We start from the raw sequence: 21,923 nt of genomic DNA, 5'->3' as shown, positions 1-21,923 counted from the left end.
TCTGCTTCCTGGCTGCCAAGAGCTGAGCAGTGCCCCTCTGTCACTCCTTCCATCATGATGCTCTGTCTCACCTGGGGCCCAGAGCAGTGGACAGAAATTATGAGCCCAAATCAACTTTTCCTTCTTTAAGTTGTTTATCTCAGGTATTTTGGTGACAGAAGCAAAAAGCTGACTAACACACAGGCCAAGCCCTAGAGAGGCCAAGAGACAGCAGTGAGGTCCCCAGAGTAGGGAGACCTCACTCTACAGCGCCAGCTTCACCAAGCACCAGGCCAGCCAAAGCTCCCCTGGATCAGGCTGGACTCCGAGAACAAGAGCGCTGGGGCTTCTCCCACCTCTGCCTCCTCCCTCCAATCCCACTGGGTCTACAGGGCTCTGCCCACGGAGCCTGAGGGTCTGGCCCCTGGGACTTGCAACAGGGACCCGGAGGGAACTCTCTTGAAGGAGACTGACGCCCCAGCCCTATCCCAGGGTACCATCCCACTCAGCCCAGCCAGCCCAGGGCCAGGAATGGGAGTGTGATCAGCCAGCCAGCCAAGGCTACGATCAGCCTCAGTTTCTGTGAGTACAAACCCAGGCAGGAGCCCGGAGGCCACACTTGCACACTTGTGACACGGGTCCAGTCTCCAGGCCCCTTCTCTCCTGAGGTCTCTGCAGAACATGGCTCTGACCCCCACCTGCTACCCAGGCTTGGCCTTGGAGCTGAAAACCTACTTGGGTGAACCTGCCAAGCATGACTGAGCCTGTGCCTTGGGAGCCCCCCAGGACCCACTGAACCTGAGAGGGACCAGAGGAAAGGGGAGGCCTCAGCACACACAAACAGCAAGCTCTGAGAGACACAGGCCCTCCGAGATTCCCTGGGAAGGGGGGTGCTATTGCTGGAGGAGCATGCAGAGCCCACCCACAAACACATACGGACGACCTGGGCCCACCCGTGGCAATGGACAGTGCAGCAGGGATAGGCTGAGCTAGGGGCCCTGATGCACCGTCATCGCCATTTACCTGAATTCCCAAGTCTGCACCCCAGACTCAGGCTATTGTGGCCACTACCAGAGTTAATTATGCAGCCCTGGGCCTTAAATCTAGTGGGGTTTTTGCATAGCTCTTGAGGGCAGGAGCCAATCAGAAGGGGCAGGTGAGGCCTGAGGGGTTCCCAGCTTTGGAGTCCTGAGGCTGTGACACTGCCATTTGGTGCTACCCAGGGCATTTCAGGCCTAGCAGAGCCCCGGCCCTCCCTGCAACCAAGGCGAGCATTGGCCACTCCAGATGGCAAGAGGCGGCCTTCTGGGTACTTACGGGTAGACTTCCCGTGGGTTTTCTCGCAGTTTGGGCAGTGGTAGATGTCAATGTCTGGCGCCTCCTCCTCTTCCACCCCAACACAGCTGAAACAGGAGGAAACAGATCGTTACCTTCTCATTGGAGCCCCCTCAGGTGACTTTCATCCACCAACTCTGAGGTAGGGTCCCAGCTCACCACTTGAGGACTGAGGCCAGATGGAGTAGAGTTGCACAGGGACAGGGTCCTTGGAGGGCAGGGGGGCTGCAGGGCTGCCCTCCTAGAGTGGATCTGCAGCCCAGACGCAGACAGTGTTGGACATGACCACCATGTGGACCCACTGGATGGGCTGGGCCTCACATCCAGCAGGCCTGTCTCCACAAGGCCACCTCCACCCTGTCCCCCAGGGTTCAGAGAAGATGAGGGGGGATCTCAGAGCCAGGTCACCCCCAGGTCTTTCCCCGGAGCAGCCCGTGAGGACAGAACATACCAGCAACAGCCAGGAGCACCCCATGCAGGACATACCACGGCCACCTGCCCAGCTCAACCCCAGAGGGCTCAGGATGACACCTGGGTCACAGGAATCATGACCTCTCCAACCTCCCTCCCTGAGTTCCTGCTGAGAACTCAGCCCAGGAGAGAGCTGCCCGCTGAGCAGACACTGGCCTGGTCACAGGCCAAAACCACTTAGGGAATGAGGACAGTGAGCACCAAAGGCTACGACCCAAAACATCAAAAGCTTCTAGAGTATCAAACCCAGCAAGATGGAAAGACATGGCTCCATGCCGATGGCTTCTACTTTTTTGGTTAAAAGTGACAGAAAAGTGGCCATCTGTACCATGCAATAAATGGGAATCGAGCTGATGAAGGGCGGGACGTGGGGAAATCTACCCCCACAAGGAAAAGCAGTCGATGGGCTGGGAACACGCTTCAGCGTTTCCTTCTCGTGAGCCAAGAAGTGTAAAGAAAACTGACCAGACATTTTTTAAAAATGACATTTTTCCCCAGGGGCACATCCAGAATTTCTGTGTAGGAGGAGTTCAGAGGAACAAGCTATCCAGAAGCCACCGATGTCCACCAAGCAGATGGTTTTGATGGAGGGCAGGCACTCCCAAACAATTAAAGCCAAGTTTCCTAAACCATTTTCAGTCACATTTAGAATGACCTTTTAAATGTTTTCTTTTGTTTATTTTTTTTTATTTGGGGGCCGATAGAGATTCATAGCTATCAAAATTAGTAGGAATCTTTTAAAACACTAAAACGTAAAGGTGATGAGACTGGGAAATAGGGACACGACGGCTCCTGTGGGCAGGGCATACTGGCGAAGCCCTGGGCAGGACACACACCCCAACAGGTGGACATGGGAACATCCCGAGAGGAAAGCACTGTATGCACTGCGACGCTTGTTCAGCATTCTGTGTTAGAAGAAGATTAGAAACAGCTTAAATTTTCTCTTCAGAGACAAACTTTGCCATCTAGTGTCCCTCCCCCTAATGGAATCATCAGTGACCATTAAGAGTGATGAATGACAAGACCATGTGGGGACAGGTGAGTTACCACTGGGAGTTGACAGGCTACGTCAGGGTGGGAGAGGGTGACAGTTCCCCTTGCAGACTGCCTACGCTTGAACCACAGGGAAAGCAGCATATTTCAGTGCAGATGCTGGGCCTGGTCTCACACCTGGCTCTGAGCTTGTCATTCTTCTCCTACACCTGCTAAGGACACAGGCTGCATTCCCCAGCCCACTCAGTCACCTTGGCAATGCCAGGAGGGCTGCTGGAGCCACAGGGCACACGGGTCCCTGGAGAGGGAAGCTCAGGGCAGCTGGACTCACCTCCAGGGGAACCCGTGCTCTTCTGGGTCTGAGCCACTGGATACTTTTCCTGACGTCTTATAGCCCTGAGCTTTCTTTGATGATGGAACATCATATCTATCTCTGAACTTGTTTTCTCCCCTGAATGGGGGGCCCTCCAATGTTAAGTGTTGGGAGGGGAATGTAGTAACCTATGTAAAAATGAACTCAGCGACTTTAAAAGAGGATCAACCAAACCAAAAGCTGGTTCTTTGACAAGTCTTTAGATAGACCGACCAAAAAAAAAAAAAAAAAGAAGAGGAGACTCAAATTACTAAAACCAGAAATTACTACTGACCTTAAGGAAACCAAAAAGGATTCTGAAAGAATAATATGAAAAAGCACAGGCCAATAAATTATACAACCGAGGTGAAATGGACAGATTCCTAGGAACACACAAACTATCGAAATTTAAAAAAAAAATAGAAACTTTAAACATATCCATAAGAAATAAAGAGATGGAATCAGTCATTGAAAAACCTTCCTAAAAACAAAATTCCAAATCACCACTAGTGGATTCTATCAAATATTTAAAGATGAATAATACCAAACCTGGGCTGAGCCAAAAATAATTCAGCACCACCAATTCTCTCAAACTGTGCAGAAAGTTAGAAGTGGAAGGAATATTTCCTAGTCCATTATAAAAATTCAGCATCATCCTGACTCTAAAGTCAGGCAAACGCTACAAGAAAACTACCCACCAACAACCCTTATGAACACTGGTATAAAATCCTCAGCAAAATACTAGCGAATAAAACCCAGCAGCACCTTAAGGGGACCACATACCACAAACAAGTGAGATTTATCACAGGAATGCAAGGGTCATTCCACACGGGAAATGAGCCAATGCTGCAATCCCCGAGGCATCACAGCTGCCTGCTAGGAAGGCAAGTGTCCCTGAGCCCTCCCTGGAGGCTGGGACAGCAGATTTCTGCTTCTCTTTCCCCTACTCAAGAAGACAGAGGTCTGACGGGGGAGTGTGGCTCACCTGGCCCTTTCTCTGGGGCGGCACAGCCTCTGCCTCGCCCTCTGCTCCCTCTCTCCCAGTCCTCTCCTGGTCTCCTTCCTTCCACACCACACCCCACATCAACGTAATGAAGAAAACCACACGCCACTTCTGTGGCTCTAGACTGATACAGAGAAAGCCACTTGACATAATCCAACACCCTTCGTGATTAAAAAACAGCAACAACAACAACTCCACAAACTCTAAATAGAAGGGAACGTCTTCAGATGATAAAGGCCATACGTGAAAACCCACGGCTAACATCATACACAAGGGTGACATTATACACATCGATAAAAGGCTGAAAGCGTTCCCTAGAAGATCAGGCAGGGGACAGGATGTCTGCTGTTGCCACTTCTATTCAACACAGTGCTAGAAGTCCTATTCAGAGAAAGGAAATGAAATTAAAAGCATCCAAACTGGAAAGGAAGATGTAAAATGATCTTTATTTGAATGACATAATCCTACAAAAATTCCTAAAGAATCCACACACACACACACAAAAAAAAAAAAAAAATGCTAGAGCTAATAAATTCAGAAGTTGTAGAATGCAAGATCAACACACAAAAACTAGCTGTATTTCCATACACTAGAAAGGAATAATCCAAAAATAAAATCAAGAAAGCAATTATGATCACATAAAAGGAATAAAATATTTAGAACCAGGCATAGTGGTGCATGCCTGTAATCCCAAGCCACTTGGGAAGCGGAGGTAGGAGGATCCCAAGTTTAAGGCCAGCCTCAGCAACTTAGCAAGATACTGTCTCACAATAAAATAGAAAGGGCTGGGGTTGAGCTGGGGATGTGGCTCAGCAGTAGAGCACTCGCCTAGCACGTGGGAGGCCCTGGGTTCATTCGATCCTTAGCACCACATAAAAATAAATAAAATAAAGATATTGTGTCCAACTACAACTAAAAAATAAGTATTAAAAAAAAAAGGGCTGGGGTTGAAGCTCAGTGGTAGAGCACTTTCCTAACACACATAAGGCACTGGGTTCAAGCCCTACTTCTGGAAAAAAATAAATAAATAAAATATTTAGAAATAAACTTAACCTAAGCTATGCAACACTGAAATTTTAAAAGGCAGAAATACATGAAAATACATCCCATGTTCACAGGTCAGAAGACTTAATGTCAAGATAGCAATAATATCGAAAGTGATGAGAGATCCAATGCCATCCCTACAAAATCCCAACACCTTTGTTCTCAGAAATGGAAAAGCTTATCCTTAAATTCGTATGGAATAATAAAGAACCACAAAGAGCCAAAACAACCTCCAAAAAGAAAAATAAAGAGGACTTACACTTCCCAATTTCAAAACTTCACACTTAAACATAAAAAAGTCATTTTTGACAAGGGTTACCAGACCATTCGATGGCGGAAAGGATAATCTCTTCAACAAAAGACAGCCTCATGCAAAAGAACGGACTTGGATGCCTACCTTGCTCCCTATACAAAAATTAGCTGAAAATGAAAACGGCCTAAATGTAAGATGTAAAATTATAAAACTCTTAGAAGAAAAAAAAAATGGAGAAAAATCTCTGTGGCTTTGTATTTGTCAACGGATTCCTAGATATGACACCAAAACCATGAGCAACAAGAGAAAAAATAGATAAACTGGCCTCATGGAAATTAAATGTTCTTTGTGCATCAAAGAACACCGTGAGGATGGCTGGCGCCTGTCATCTCAGGGACTCAGGAGGCTGAGGAAGGAGGATCACAAGTTGGGGGATAGCCTTAGCAACTCAGCAAGACCCAGCCTCAAGTAAAAAACAAAAAGACTGGGGACACAACTGAATGGTAGAGTGCCCTTGGGTTCAATTCCCAGTACTAAAAAAAAAAAAAGGAGTTGGAGGAGGAGAAACAGCACTGAGAGAATGAAAGGAAATATTTGCCAATCATATACCAGATAAGGACCAGGCGTCCATATGAAGAACGCTTACAGCTCAACAATAAAGACAAATAATCCAATTTAAAAATGGACAAATGGTTTAAACACTTTTCCAAAGATTGGTAAATGGCTGACAAGCACATGAAAAAATGTTCACCATTGTTATTAAAGTGCAAATCAAAACTAAATGACGTATCACTTCGTACCCACTAGAATGGCTATAAATTCGCTTTTATAATTTTTTTTTAGAAAAGTAAGTATTTACAAGGGTATGGGATAATTGTAACCCTCTTCCAATTCCTCAATGGAGGGAATATAAAATGGCACAGGCACCTTGGGGAAAAAGTTTGATGTTTCCTCAGAAAATACACATAAAATTACAATGTGTCCCAGCAATTACTACTCATGGGTATATACCCAAGAAAACTGAATATAGGCTTCAAAAAAAAATCTTTGAATACAAGTAATAAGGGTATTCACAAAAACCACAAGGTGAAAACAACCCAAACAGCCAATGACAAAGAACAGATAAACAATACGTGGTCCTACATACAGTGGAATATCATTGAGCCCTAAAAAAGGAATGAAGTTTGAGTATGTCCGAGAATGTGGATGAATCTCAAAACTATGTCAGTGGAAAATGTCACACACACCTGCACTGACACCGTGTGATTCTACTGATAAGAAATGTCCATAACAGGTCCATCTAGAGAGACACAGAGTGGTGCGTAGGCCGGGAGCAAGTCGAGGGAATGGGAGGCTACTATGTAGTGGCTGTGGAGCTTCCTTTGGGATCTGTTCTGGAACCAGATACAGGCAATGGTTACACGGACTGAATGTACGAAGTGCTGCTGACTTGTTCACGTTAAAACAGTTAATTTCAAGTTATATGAATTTTAGCTCAATAAAAAAGAGAGAAAAAAAATAAAGACCTGACTCTGCCTGAGTGACATCACCACCAGCATGATCTCCCTCATCACCATCATCTTCATCCCCACCATCCTCATCATCATCCCCCTCATAATCACCATCCTTTTGTCACCATCATCACCAGCTTCACCATCATCATCACCATCATCTCCACCACCAACATCATCATCACCATCATCCCCACCACCACCATCATCATCACCATCATCCCCACCACCAACATCATCATCACCATCATCCCCACCACCATCATCATCATCACCATCATCCCCACCATCATCATCACCATCATCTCCACCACCATCATCACTGTCTCCACCGTCATCATCACCATCATCCCCACCATCATCATCATCACCATCATCACCAGCTTCACCATCATCATCACCATCATCCCCACCACCAACATCATCATCACCATCATCCCCACCATCATCATCACCATCATCTCCACCAGCATCATCATCATCATCTCCACCACCATCATCATCATCATCTCCACCACCATCATCATCATCATCTCCACCACCATCATCATCATCACCATCATCTCCACCGTCATCATCACCATCATCCCCACCATCATCATCACCATCATCTCCACCATCATCATCACCATCATCCCCACCACCATCATCACTATCTCCACCGTCATCATCACCTTCTTCACCATCATCCCCACCACCATCATCATCACCTTCTTCACTATCAGAACCCCATCACTGCCAAGAACCCTAAATGCAATTGTGAAGCAGTGCTTCAATGATGGGGATATTATTTCATCAGCCCTACTTATCAGAACAGAGAAACTGGGCCCACGGGGTTAAACGTGGTTCTTGTTGGTTCATGGGGTCAGTATTGCCCTTGCCTTTGGGGCATTTGCAGGTGCAGATCCAGGAGGCAAACGGACGGATGGGCCTGACCCGGGGTGAGTGCTCCATAGATGGAGTGGTCACTGCCACTGCCCAAGGTACCCGACCAACCCTCCCAGGCACCAGGGCCTTGTCCCTGTGCAGGTGGCTCTGCCAGAGCTGTCACGGCCGTGAGTCTGAGCGAGAGAGCCCAAAGCCCAGAAACAGACCTTGGAAACGTTTAGACATACAGCGTTCCTCTATCTCAGACCGAAACCGAAGTGCAGTCCAGGTAGCCTAAAAAGTCCAGCAAAAGACAAAACCAGCTAGAGCAGAGTGAGGGACCTTCGTCTGCTCCCAGGAAGGCAAGTGGCTGGGTAAACAAACAGAAGTTGGGAAGGAAGCGAAGAGAACGCCCAGGATTCACACAGTGCTCCCAACCATCAAAACAGAAAACGAGCCTGCGGAGGACGTTTCCCACGCAATGTCAGGATCGCCCTGAGGCCACTAGACTCGGGGATCTCCCCAACAGACCATGCCACGACACAGGAGGGCGGGGACAGAAATGTAGCCAGCAGGTGGAGCCGGGAGGTGCAGGTGCAGCATGACACCCGGTGGCACTCTGCACACCTCCCCTTCACAGTGACCCTGGGCCTCAGCAGGCCCAAAGGCTTTTGTGGGACCAGACAGGGAGCAGGCTCGGAACAGCACCTTTGTCATGACTGCCATAATTCATAATGACGAAACAAGCCAAGTCACCTGGCAGGGGGACGGGCTGCATCCTGCTGGTTTCAGAGCTGGGACCACCTTGGTCTGTGGAAAGCCCCCAGACGCCCCAGAGAGCAGGCGATGCCCCAGCAAGCAACATGTCTGCCTCAGCCCAGGACCAGCTGCGCCCCGGGAGCAGTGGAGGGGGTTTCCACAGGCGAATCTAAGCGCGTGGGGGATCCACCCTGTCGCAAAGCCACAGTGGAGCTTGGGCTGCAGGCCAATCCTCACGGACGGAAACCAACAGGTTCTTCAAATTCACCTCCCACTAAAGCATCGGAGGACCAGCACGGGGCCTGGGAGCACCCACCATGCCTGTCCTGGCTCTGCCAGCAGATCCCTGGCTCCTCATCCTGACGCCAAGGGAGCAGAGAGCGTGAGCCCAGCTCACAGGCGAGGAAGCCAAGGCCAAGGGCACACCCCCGTGGCAGCCAGCACCCCGACTGGGAGCACTGTCCAGGGAGTCAGTGCATGACCAGGTTCCAAGCACCTCAGGGCATAAAGGGCAGGGGCGTTGACGCTCACCGGGCCACAACCTCTGGGTCCTCCACACAGTGTCCCTGTGCTCTGCACTGCGGGTGAGCACCAGCCACAGAAGGATCCACAGGAGGGTCCACCCACACAACGGGGCATCCAGGCCTGCCACCCCACGCCACGCAGCCAGGGAATGAACTGACGGCACAGTGACGGGGCAGCCTGTCCTCGGCCAGAATGGCCACCCTGAGCTCCAGAGAAAGAGAGGTGGTTAGCAGGTCTGAGTTTGCCTGGATGAACCTGACCACCATGTATAACCATGAAGCTCTAATTGAGAGAGAGAGAGAGAGAGAGAGAGAGAGAGAGAGAGAGAGAGAGGTGGTTGTCGCAGGTTGGTCTCTCTGCTTCTGCTCCAAATAAGCTCACAGAACTGAGGGCCTTGGTGCCCTCTCAACCTGAGCCAGCCAGGGCCTGGGCCAGAGGGGGCACAGAACGTGCAGGGCTGGCCCAGGGGTGACCACAGGGGCCTCCCTGTCACCTGCCACACTGAAGGAGCAGACCTGCTAAGGGAACCCGGGTGGGCTCCCTACAGGCCCTAACCTCGAGTCACTACGCCAGGCCCTACTGCCCGGGCCTCCAACCCTGACCACAGCCACCTAGGGGTAAAATCCAAGCTACCTAAACGAGGCTCAGGAGCAGAGGGCCACGGAAGAACCCAGGGACCTGCTGTGAGCCAGGTCCCACTGTGGCCACCACCATCCTCACAGGCAGGCGATTTGCCGACACTGGTCACTTTATTTTATTATCCCAAAGTTAAAGCTTTCCAAGTGCCCCTAAGAAATCATGAAGAACAATAGCCACAGCACAGAGGGAAAGAGTTTCCTAAGCCAGGAGCAAATGACGCTGGCATTCTGAAGGGGGCTTGGTGGCTTTAGGATTCCATAGTCCCTGCACTCCTGGTGTGAGTTTAACACCATTCACTGAGTAACAGGAAATGTCACTCAGCGGTACTGCTCTGTGGACACTCCTAGTGGCCCTCGCCCACCGTGCCCTCCAAAAGACACCCCTTGTAGGCCACCTGACGTTTCAACGGCCAGATTTAGCTAATTTTAATGCCACCCCCTTGGGGAAAAGCTGGCTCAGGTGAAGAATGAGCCCCCAACAGGACCTCACAGGAGGCGCATGGCTCCGAGCACAGGGCCCACTGGTCACCTGTGCCCTGCAGCAGGGTCCTCGGGCCTCGGCTGCCCTCCCCTCTGACAAGCCAAGGCAGATGAGCTGTAGTCCCTGGGAAAGAGCAGAGACACGGAGCCTCAGGGGTGGCCCCGGGCCTGACCGCCTCCTTCAGCCTTGCTGAGAGCCCTCTGCCTCTCCAGACCTGGGGGAGAGGGGAGAGACCTGGAGCTGGGAGAGGCAGGATCTGACCCCAGGGGAGTCAGAGACCTCGGAGGCAGGGAGGGCCCAGGACACCGGCTCCACAAGAGAACACACTGCCGCTGTGCAAACCCGGCAGGGTCGCGCCCGCCGGACAGCCGCAGCGGTCCTCCCCCCTCGGGCCTGGAGGAGAGCCACAGAGCAGGCTTGGTTACGGGGAGAGCCCAGAGCACAGGCCACTGGGGCCACCTAAGAACTGATCCTGCTGGGACTCTCCCCCCAGCCACTGCCACCTGCACAACTCCATCCTTCGAAAACTAGGAAGGACCAGCCCCATACTTTGGTGATGCCAGCACATGCTGCTCCCGGGCACCAGCTCAGACCAGTCGAAACTTCCTTCCCTGCCCTGGGAGCATCTGAGCAGCTCAGTCCCCAGGGAGAGGCACAAGCGGAGGAATGAGGTTTGCCCAGGCCCCGAGTCTGGGTCTCAGGTGTGGGGCTCCAAGGGGCTGGGAGATGGCTCCGCAGGGGTGTCCACACCTGTGATGGCTGAGGGGCATGGGACAAGGACCAAACACAGACTCAGACCTCAGAGCTGTGGGGAGAAAACAGAACACCTGCCCTGCAGTCAACGTGATGGGGAGGGTCCACCGGGGCCCTGAGAAAGGAGAAGCCAATGGGGCACAGGGTGAGGAGGGGTGGGTGTGGGCACAGGGCACAGGGAGCCCAGTTCTGCAGGTCCCAGCAAAGTACCACCGTGATGACAGGAGAGGCAGCTCTCAAAATGTCACCACAGAAGGACGCTGAGGCCCACATGGCCACGAATAGGCATCCAAGCACCAATCCATGATGTGGCTTCACACTCACACTGGCACACGCCCCACACAGACACACACTGTACACACAGACAGACACACATACAGGCAGACAAGCAGACCACAGTGCTGCTAAACTAATTTACAACAAAAAGAATGAAGTCACTTTTCCATGCTGATGAGAGCGCCACAATACAGTAAGTGCAAAGACGCGGGTTAGAGGAGAAAAGCGGCCCGATCCCTTTTAAAATGAGGATATGCCACGCGTGTGTGAGAATCCGTGTATATCTACGTGCTATGTGTGGCCATGTGCGTGCATGAGTGCCTGGTGTGGGCATGAGTGCCTTGTGCGTACCTTGCGTCTGTGTGTGCGTGTGCCCAGGGATGAGTGTGTGCCTGGGAATGCGGGCAGATGTGCTGGCTTGTGTGTGCATGCACACGTGTCCAGTTCTGGGTGTACGCATGCCGGTGCACACGTGTACCCATACTCATGTCATATGTGGGATTCGGTCCATCACACTCACCTTGGCCCTGAGGAGGGCCCTGTGGAGAGGACAGGGTGGAGGCAGCCGCGTTCCAGTGGCACGGGTGTGATCGTACCACTAGGGAGGCCGACCGGTCTCACCTGAGCCAACTATGACCCCAGCACTACAAACTGAGTGGACTCCAAAGAAAACTAAAGCAAATTGAGGGCCAGGAGTTCAGTAACCAGAAAGATGGTAGAATTTCCAAATCCAGAGATGGATGGGGTGGGGGATGCGACCCAAGAGAAAATGGCCAAGATCAAGGAAACTGAACGGGGATGAGGCAGGAGGGCTGGATTCGGTGACTTGCAGGGACCATGAAACCCCCATTTAGATGGCTCACGGAGCTTGTCAGTTCCCAGGAAGCCTTCACGCAGTTCCTTGGGTGAACACCAGACTCTGCCACTCGGCACGGCTCTAAGACCCTCTCCATAGGACAAGCAAGGGGGGCCCCAGAGAGGAAGTGATTTTTGAGAGAGTGTCCCATTGTCCTGCAGGAATCCCTGCTCTGCAGATGGTGCAGCGGCTTTCTTGAGGGTGACATGGAATCCCAGCTTCAAGTGTGTCAGGGTACAACACTGAGCAATGACAGGTGCCCAAGGCCACGGTCAGCAGTCAACCACAGGGCAGAGACCCCTGGAGGGCTTCACGTTGTCTTGGGCTCCCTCCAAGCAGAGTCAAGGGTCCAGCACAGTAGCCCAGGGAGGGAAGACTGGGTCCTGATCCTGGCCCACAGCAGGGCACCCGTCACCATGTCGCATTCCTTAATGCTTTAAAACCCAGAATGGAATTAGTTTGTGAGCAACACAACTGGACAGCAGTCAAGCTTTTCCTCCTGCTGTTAAAAGCACTGACTTCCGTTAACCTCAGTTCTTGTAACCTTGCTCTGACAGTTTTTTGTTTTGTTTTGTTTTGTTTTAATTATAGGAAGAATCTCAGATCCTCTTTTAATCCCCAAGGAGGGGGGAGAGGCCGAGCTCTCACCGACCTTTGGCCCTTCCGCAGCATCGCTGGCAGGACCACAGAAGCTCCCCGGGTGGCAGGTGTGCATTAAGGCAGCGACCACCACTGGGAATGGCCCTTGGCAAAGTTCATCTTTAAAAACACCAACTCGTGACCCAAGTGGGAGCGCAGGGTGGGTGCTCTGGTCCTCCCAGGCAGGGTGGTAAATTGGCAAGGAGCCTCCTAAGCTCCAGCCACATGTGGCAAGAGTTGTAATAGATTTGTGTCTTTTAGGTCAGTAACTCCACATCTACAGACCTTAGGCAAAGAGCAGACATGCACACAAAGACTCGTGGTTATTTTAAAATCACAAAAGTTGGGGATAATGTACATCTCCAGCCAGCAACCGTCAGGTAACCAGGTCACGCTGTGCTCAAACGACACAGTAGTTAAGACAACAGGTCTTGGGTGGAGGTGTGGCTCAGTGGTAGAGAGCTTGCCTAGCAGGCATAAGTCCCAGGCTTTGATCCCCAGCACTGTCAATACATAAATAAAACTGTGGTCCTCTGAGTGTCTGAGTTGAGAAGTTTAAGTTTCAATGCAACACACTAAACATGACAGCATACCCCCTACACTTTACTAAATCACCAAAAATACCGGGTTTTTATATCTAGCAAAAGAAACCCTGCTTAAGGACAGCCATCTTCCTAGTCATCTCCTCCCTCTTTCCTGTGCTCTGTGCCCTCATAGAACACCTCCTGAGCCATCCAGCCTGGAGTGAGTCTGGGGACCTGTCTCAGGACGAATCGTGGTATAGACAGGTTCCTGCTGCTCAAGATGCCCTGGGTATCAAAAGGATCCCAGTGGTGATGGGGCAGAAGTAGGCATGAAGAGGCTACCAAGATGTCAGGAGGTCCAGTGGTCTGGCCCCTAGCACAGCACCTGGGGTATCTCAGGTCCAGTGACACCCAGAGCATGTAGAAACCCTGGGCTGTGATTGCCATCACCAACTTGGTGACCACCAGACGTATTGAGCCACAGTGAGTCTCAGATTCTTTACCACAAAGAATAGACCATCAGATCTTAATAGAGTTGATGAGAGAATTACAGGAGGGATTGTATGTACCACACCAACCACAGTGCCTAGCACACAGCAGGTGCCTGAAAAGATAGTTCACTGCTTGTCATAGTCATCACCATCACCGCCATCATCACCATCACATCACCATTAGGATCACCACCGCCAGCACCTCCATTATCATCACCACCATCAGCACCACCATCAGCACCATCACCATCACCACCATCACCATCACCACCATTATCACCATCACATCACCATTAGGATCACCACCGCCAGCACCTCCATTATCATCACCACCATCAGCACCACCATCAGCACCATCACCATCACCACCATCACCATCACCACCATTATCACCATCACATCACCATTAGGATCATCACCATTAGGATCACCACGGGCAGCACCTCCATTATCATCACCACCATCAGCACCACCATCACCACCATCACCATCACTACCATCACCATCACCACCATCATTACCAACACATCACCGTTAGGATCATCACCATTAGGATCACCACCTCCATTATCATCACCACCATCAGTACCACCACCATCATCATCACCACCATCACCACCATCAGTACCACCACCACCACCATCACCACCATCACCATCAGGATCACTACTACTAGTATCCATACAAACCAAGCACCACCATCATCCCCATCATCCCCATCACTCTCACCGTCATCATTTTCTCCTGCTGGGCTGACAGAACATTACAATAACTTTCATTTCTGGTAGTGAGTGGCTAAAAAAGGGCAAAACTCCACAGGGAAACAGAATCTGGGTGGGAAGAAAGCCAACATCTCTTCCCTGTTACCAGGTGTGCCAAGTGCACTCTTCCAGAACCCTGAGTTGATGGAGCCCAGCCCAGCCTCTTTCTCACTCCTAGGAGAAGATGGAGGGGTAGGGCAACAGCTGCTTCCTGGAGTGCTGACTTCACGTGAACTCTGCAGTGCTTCTCTTCAGCAGGACAGGGTGGCCGGGGGAACAGAAGCCACAGGCAGGGAAGAAGGGAGAAAATCCCTGTGGAAAGGGAAGAAGCTGGGCCCAGGGAGCCTGTGTGCATCTTCAAGTTCTCACGGTGTCACAACCAAGCGAAGCACGTTTTGCATGTTGAGCAGCACTCGGGTCCACGCACGAGAGACGCCAACACCCAGGGACAGGCCCCGGGAGGCTGCTCTTCTCTTCTAGGTCAGTGGGTACACATGCTGGGTGACGGCCCTGTGAGCCAACGTCCTCTCTCCTTAGTGGACACGACCTGGCACTGGAGGGCATGATCTGACCCCTGTGCCTCTTCTGCTGGCAGCCCTGGGGCAGGTGACTTGGCTCCTTCACCTGGAAAGGGGCCACAGCACCACCTACTCCAAAGTGGCTGTGAGGACTAAATCATGAGAAGAGGACCTGGTAGGTCTTCAGATTTTCCCAGGGGTCCCCACAGTGGTCAGTGCAGACATCTGTGCATTTGCTCAGATCACATGCAGTACTCAGCCTCCAGGTCTCCAAGCTCCTTAAACTGACAGGTTCTTGTCCTTCACAGCCTGGCCTCCTGAGGGCCCTGGGCTGGTGGTCTCCTGCAGAGACCACTGTCTGGGTTTCTCTGGTGTTTCTAGCACTGAGGTATCAAGCCTGCCTGGCAGCCACTGGACAGGCCGCTGCAAGACAGTGTGAGCAGCGTGGAGTGGCCCTGGGTGTGGGGTGGACAGTGCCCCTCATTCTCTCAGGTCAGATGCCAGGCAAGAAGTCACCCGACCCCGGCACCATTCCCCAAGTCCTCCTGACAGCCCAGGACAGTTCCCCCTTGTATGGAAGGTGCGGCACACAAGGTTGGCAGCAGGCAGGGATGGACCCCAACTCCCCCAGACTCTCCCTTCGGTGTGGACAAGCAGAAGCCACATGGGGTCAGGCAGGACCTGGGCCCTGATCTGGCACTGGTGAAGTGTGAGGCAGAGGAGGAGGTGGCCACGGACAGACGGGTGACAGTTCTCTGTGTCAATGGCCTCCAAGAGGACTCTTTGTTCCACTTTTTATTTTGAAACTTTAAAATCTACAGAAATGTAGAAAGATTAGTATGAGGAATACTCATCATTTCCCTCAGATGCTAACATTCAGCTTTATTTGCTTTCTCTCTGATTTTGGTTTTGCTTTATTTTGGTTTGTTTCTTCCTGTATTGGGGATCAAGCCCAGAGGGACTTTCACCACTGAGTTGCACCCCAGTCATTTTTTTTCTTTTTTTTTTTAATAGGGCCCCCCTAAGTTGCTGAGGCTGGCCTCAAACTTGTCACTCAGTCTCCTGAGGTGCTGGGTCTTTCACTGATTAGGGGACCATCCCCCTAATTGACCAGCTGGTAGCCTCCTAAGCACAAGGACACTGTCCACCCCAACCACAATGCAACATCAGACAAAGTGACACCCTGGGATGAGCTCCCTCCTCTAGATATCTACGTCTTCAGATTTTCCCAGGGGTCCCCACAGTGGTCAGTGTAGACATCGGTGCATTTGCTCCAAGATCACATGCAGTACTCAGCCTCCAGGTCTCCGAGCTCCTTAAACTGGGGCAGGTTCTTGTCCTTCACAGCCTGGCCTCCTGAGGGCCCTGGGCTGCTGGTCTGATGCAGAGACCACTGTCTGGGTTTCTCTGGTGTTTCCACGTGATTGTGCCAAGCTGTGCATTTCTAGAGCAGGCGCTGCGTGGTGCTGCATATGCCAACTGCAGGCACAGGCCAGGCTGCCCCGGATGGGGACAGGATTGGGGTCTCTTGGTTGAGGTGAGCCTCCCAATCCCTCTACTGTCAGGATGTGAAGAAGCTCTGATTTGGGGGCTCAGGGTGGTCCTGCTAGACCCACGGTAGCCTCAGGGGCTTTGCACTTGGCAATGGGTCCTGGAAGTCATTCCACACCAGGTCACAGAGACATCCGGGAAGGGTTAAGAAATCTGGACACCAACTTCCACCCTGCCCCCAGGTCCTGCTGGGTCAGAGCCTGTCCCTAAAGTCACACCAGGCCTCCTCGATGAATTTCTCATGCGCCATTGGGACTAGCCCAGACACGTGCCGACCCACATGCCACCCTTGCTTTCCCTCTGGCATCGTTGCACCCAGCCATGCAGCCCGTGCCAAGGTGCTGGCTTTGGCTGGCTTATCTGGGAATTCCCTTCTTAGCCACATTTCTAGAATGGTTTGCTTAAAGAAAACCCCAAGCATGGCTGGTGGAAATCAGGCCAGAGCAGACCTCCCCTAAACTCCAGAGGTGCATTACTTAGTGTGACAAGGCCCAGTTACCGAGCTCTAAAGCCGAGGGCTTTGCTGGGCTCATCTCAGAAGTCCCTGTGACAGCTAATGTTCCATGACCAAGAAACCTGAAAAACCTGCCCCAGGCTTGAGCACTCCCAGAGGAAGCAGGGAAGTGCTCAGGTTCCATCAGGAGATATCCCCAAGTCCAGAGGCAAACAGGAACCAGGAAGGGCAGGCCAGAGTGGCCAAGGCATAAAGGCCCAAGTCGCTCTAGGTAACTCAGCTGAAATACGACATTCTGGGGCAGCCTGTTGAAAGTGAGACCTCTAGGGCATTTAAAAGTGCAAAAACACCACTGTAGGTTTATTTAAAATAAATATACGTGGGAGAGACGTCAGCGGGGCACACTGGCCTATTGCTCTAATTGAAGCCACATCAGGGATGGCTGTGGAGTGTATGTGCAGGTGAACTAGACCTTCTTGCACCTCCATAGTGATGGGGGTGGGGGGGCTCCTCTCCTGAGACCCTTGGAGCTCCACCACATTGTGGATGCAAAAATCAAGATAATCCAGGACAAGGGAACAGCTGCCCTCTATTTATTTTTAATTGGTGCATTATAATTATATATAAAGTGGCATAATCTGGTCAACTTTATTACCCAGTTCTTCCCCTTTGCCTTCCCTCCACCCTCACCCTTGGTCCCCTGCTTCTACTTAGCGAATCTCCTTTCTATTGTCATAAGATCCCCTTTTTTATGTATTTTTTTCTCTCTAGCTTTCATATATGAAAGAAAACATTCAACCCTTGACTTTCTGAGTCTGGCTTCTTCTGCTTAGCATGATGTTCCCCAGTTCCATCCGTTTACCAGCAAATGACATCATTTCATTCTTCTTTATGGCTCAGTAAAACTCCATTATGTATCTACACCACATTTTCTTGATCCATTTGGCTACAGATGGGCACCTGGGCTGGTTCCAAGACTTGGTTAATGTAAATTGTGCTGCTATAAGCATTGTTTTGCATCTGTCGTTACAGTACGTTGGTTTTAGTTCTTTGGGATATATATCAAGGTGTGGGATGGCTGGGTCATATAGTGGTTCCATTCCTCGTCTTTTGAGGAATGTCCACAGTGCTTTCCAGAGTGGTTGTACTAATTTGCAGTCCTACCAGCAGCAACCTATGAGAGTACCTTTTTCCCCAGTAATGGTCTTTATTTGTACTCTTGAAGGCTGCCATTCTAAGGTGAGATGAAATCTCAGTGTACCTTTGATTTTGCATTTCCCTGATTGCTAAAAATGTTGAACATTTTTTCATGTAGTTTTTGGCCATTTGTAGTTCTTCTTTTGAGACATCTGACTGTTGATTGAAGCTGTGACCTAAATAGCTTACAGAAAAGGACATACAAATGGCTATTTAACATATGAAAAGATGTGCAACATCACTGGTAGGAAGAAATGCCCCCTGGAACCGCAGTGAGATTCCTCACCATGGGGCTGGTAAAGGTCAACAATTTCAGAGGGTGCTTGGTGGTACTGCTTGTGTCGGCAGCTTTTCATCACTATGACAAAACACCTGAGATAATCAACTTACAAAAAGGAAAGGTTTATTTGGGCTCAGTTTCAAAGCTTTGAATCAGTGGCTACTCGGCCCTGTTGCTTTGGGCCTGTGGCAGCATGGTACATCATGGTGGGAGCACACAGCAGATGAAGCCCCGTTTGCCCCATGGCAGCCAAAAAGCAAAGAAAGAGGGAGCAGAGGGGCCAGGGTCCCAATATTTCATTCCAGGGCACATCACCAATGACCTAAAACCTCCCACTAGGTCCCATCTCCAAAAGATTCCACCACCTCTCAATAGTGCCACAGGCTGAAGATGGTGCCTTCAACACCTGGGCCTTTGGGATACATTCCAGACCCGAACTCTGAGACTGATGCTACAGACCAACAAGCATCCTCATTGATTCCTGGCAGGAACCCGCATTAGTGTGAGCTCTTAGGTGGGAGCAGCCAATATCTGAAACACAGACACCTGTTCTATGTCCTCTTCTGAGACTCTACCTGTGGACATGTGGCACACCTGAGCACAGGGCATCTATTGCAGCAGCCAAAGTTAGAACCAGCATAAGCGTCCCCCCCCCCCATGGGAAACAGGTAAATATACTGGAGTATGAAGAACTACAAACTCCACACTTGCTAATCTGGACAATCTCTAGGAGGTTCAGTTCAGCAAAGAACATAAGTTGCAGAACAGTGTAAAACCACAGCCAGTTTTTTGTGTGTGTTGGGGTGGGAAACTGAAGGAAATCCAAAAACATGCTTCTCTGTGATCACAATGTTCTGGAAAGATACATCTCTGGAGAGGTCTGGTAGCTGCAGTCTGTAGCAAGGAGGGACAGACTCTTCATAGCAAAGTTTTAACTGTAGCATTTTTTCCCTGTGTGTATCTATTGCTATCCACCCAGTGAAGATGTTAAAGTGTTTTTTGTTTGTTTGTTTCTTTGGCTTTTTGCCTCCAGGACTAGGGATCACTTAGGACCTTGCACATATTAGACAAGTACTCCACCAATGAGCTACGTCCTCAGTCCCTAAAAAAATATTTTTAATCATAATAAATTGATTTGGTTTCAATCAGAGTTATTTGAATTTAAAAGTATATAGAAACTTACTTTAAAAAAATAAATACTTTCTAATCCTAAAAGATCGATCTGTATAGAATGCAAGTCAAAAGCAAGGACTGGTTCAGAACTGTTCAGAACCTTCAGGTTAAGTAGCTAACGGCAAGTCAAAACTTGAGGCTCTCGAGCACAAAAAAGAAATGATCAAGAATCTTCTCATCCTGTCTCTCCCTCTGGTTTGTGAGGCAAGGGCACAAAAGTCAAGAGTGGAGACTTCTCATGACAATTTCACCTTCAACCAGGCACCACTCAGCACTGTGAGAAGAGGCCCCATGCACAAGGAGAAGCCTTCTCAGATACCACTCCAAAGAAACACAGAGACTAAAGCATCGGAGACCCCACAATCACAGGGCTCCAAATGGGAAACAGCGATTCCACATGATCTCAACATCCACAGGGAAGACTAAAAGTATGAGGCAAACACATACAGATATCTTACAGGTGACCTCCCTCTGGATGGCAATGGACAGGGGGTTAGACTTGTTTTTAATATTGTTGCAACAAAAATCACAAAGCTCACTAAAAACAAAAGCAAACAAAAGAACCCAGAGTCTGAAGACACAAAGCAAGTGTAAAGAACCAGACCCAGACACGGCTGGGAAGTTGGAATTAGAACAGGAATATAAAACAACTATGATTCATTTGCTAAGGAAATTAGCAGACAAACTGTAAGATCAGATTCAATGTAAAGAAAGAGATGGAAACTCTAAGAAAGAACCAAAAGGGGGCTGGGGTTGTGGCTCAGAGCGCTTGCCTAGCACATGTGACACACTGGGTTTGATCCTCAGCACTACATTGAAAAAATAAATAAAGTTATATATAAAAGAACCAAAAGGAAATGCTAGAAATAAAAAATGCTATAACAGAAATGGAGAATGCCTTTGAGGGGCTCATCAGTAAACGGAACGTGGCCATAGAAGAAACAAGGAACTTGAACATCTGTCCACAGAAACTTCCAAGGCCATAAAGCTCAGAGGACATTAAATGGGATAAATGCCAAGAGTGTTTACATTGACCCAGCTACTACTTGGAAGGTTGAGGCAAGAGGATTTTAAATTCAAGGCCAGCCTGAGCAATTAGCAAGACCATGTCTCCAAAATATCTGTTTTTAAAGGTCCTGAGTTCAGTGGTACAGTACTTGATCTTTAGAATTGACATGAGACCAACGCCTGCCAGTTACTTTGTGGAGATTAACAAACTGACTCTAAAGTTTATGTGTGGCCAAGCGAAAGGCCCAGAATAGCCAGCACAGTATTAAAGGGGAACAAAGTCAGAGGGGGTAACACCACCTGGCTCTAAAACTTACTATAAAACAGCCATGATCAAAATAGTGGGGTAAAAACAGGGCATGGTGGTGCATGCCTGTAATCCCAGTCACTGGGGAGGCTGAGGTAGGAGGATCAGAAGTTGGAGGCCAGCCTTAGCAACGTAGCAAGACCCTGTCACAAAATATAAAACAAAAAAGGACTAGGGAGGGTAAAGTATCCCTGGGTTCAATTCCCAGTATCAAAAAAGGGGTGTGTGTGTGTTGATGAACTAACAGTAAAAGAGGTCAACAGAGCAGGAAGAACCCAGAAGTGGACCCACACAAATATAATTAACTGATTTTTGACAGAGGAGCCAAGACAATACAAGGGAGAAAATCGTCTTTTCAACAAATGATGCTGAAACAACCAGACATCTCCTACGAAAAGGAATGAGGTGGAGGAGGGACAAAGAGGAGGAAGAGGTGGAAAAGAAGAAGAATCTAGACACAGAACTTATAAATTTCCCAAAAATTAACTTTCCATAATAGACCTAAATATAAAAATGTGAAACTACTAACTCCTAGAAGGTGACACAGAACACGTAGACAGCCTCGGGTTTGCTGAAGACTTTTTAGATGCAACGCCACCGTGGGCATGACTCATGAAAGAATTGACAAGTTGGACGTAATTAAAATTTAAAATTCCTGCTCTGCAAAAGACACTGTTGAGAGAGAGAGAGAGAGAGAGAGAGAGAGAGAGAGAGAGAGAGAGAGAGGGACAAGCCACAGACTGGGAGAAAATATTTGAAAACATTTTTGTTAAAGGACTGGTATCCATCCAAGATTTGCAAAGAACTCTTCAAATTCAACAATAAGAAAACAAACAATCTAACTTAAAAATGGGCCACAGACCTTGACAGACACTTCACCAAAGAAGATAGCCAGATGGCAATTACAGAAGCATCTGAAAAGAT

The 21,923-nt window shown here is 49.6% G+C and overlaps 1 protein-coding gene across 1 annotated transcript in view; it reads right to left on the bottom strand.

Moving 5' to 3' along the window:
* The window catches only part of Phf2 (PHD finger protein 2), a 90,356-nt gene that overhangs the window by 42,202 nt on the left and 26,231 nt on the right, over positions 1-21,923 (bottom strand). Inside the window, exon 2 of the mRNA XM_071602549.1 lies at positions 1,297-1,382. Coding sequence (XP_071458650.1) covers positions 1,297-1,382 — 86 coding nt within the window. The remainder of the gene's footprint in view (positions 1-1,296; positions 1,383-21,923) is intronic.

This window comes from Marmota flaviventris, chromosome 16, assembly GCF_047511675.1.
Source record: "Marmota flaviventris isolate mMarFla1 chromosome 16, mMarFla1.hap1, whole genome shotgun sequence".
Classification (NCBI taxonomy): Eukaryota; Metazoa; Chordata; class Mammalia; order Rodentia; family Sciuridae; genus Marmota; species Marmota flaviventris.
The sequence above is the reverse complement of the archived record's forward strand: the minus strand, read 5'-3'. Positions and strand labels throughout refer to the sequence as shown.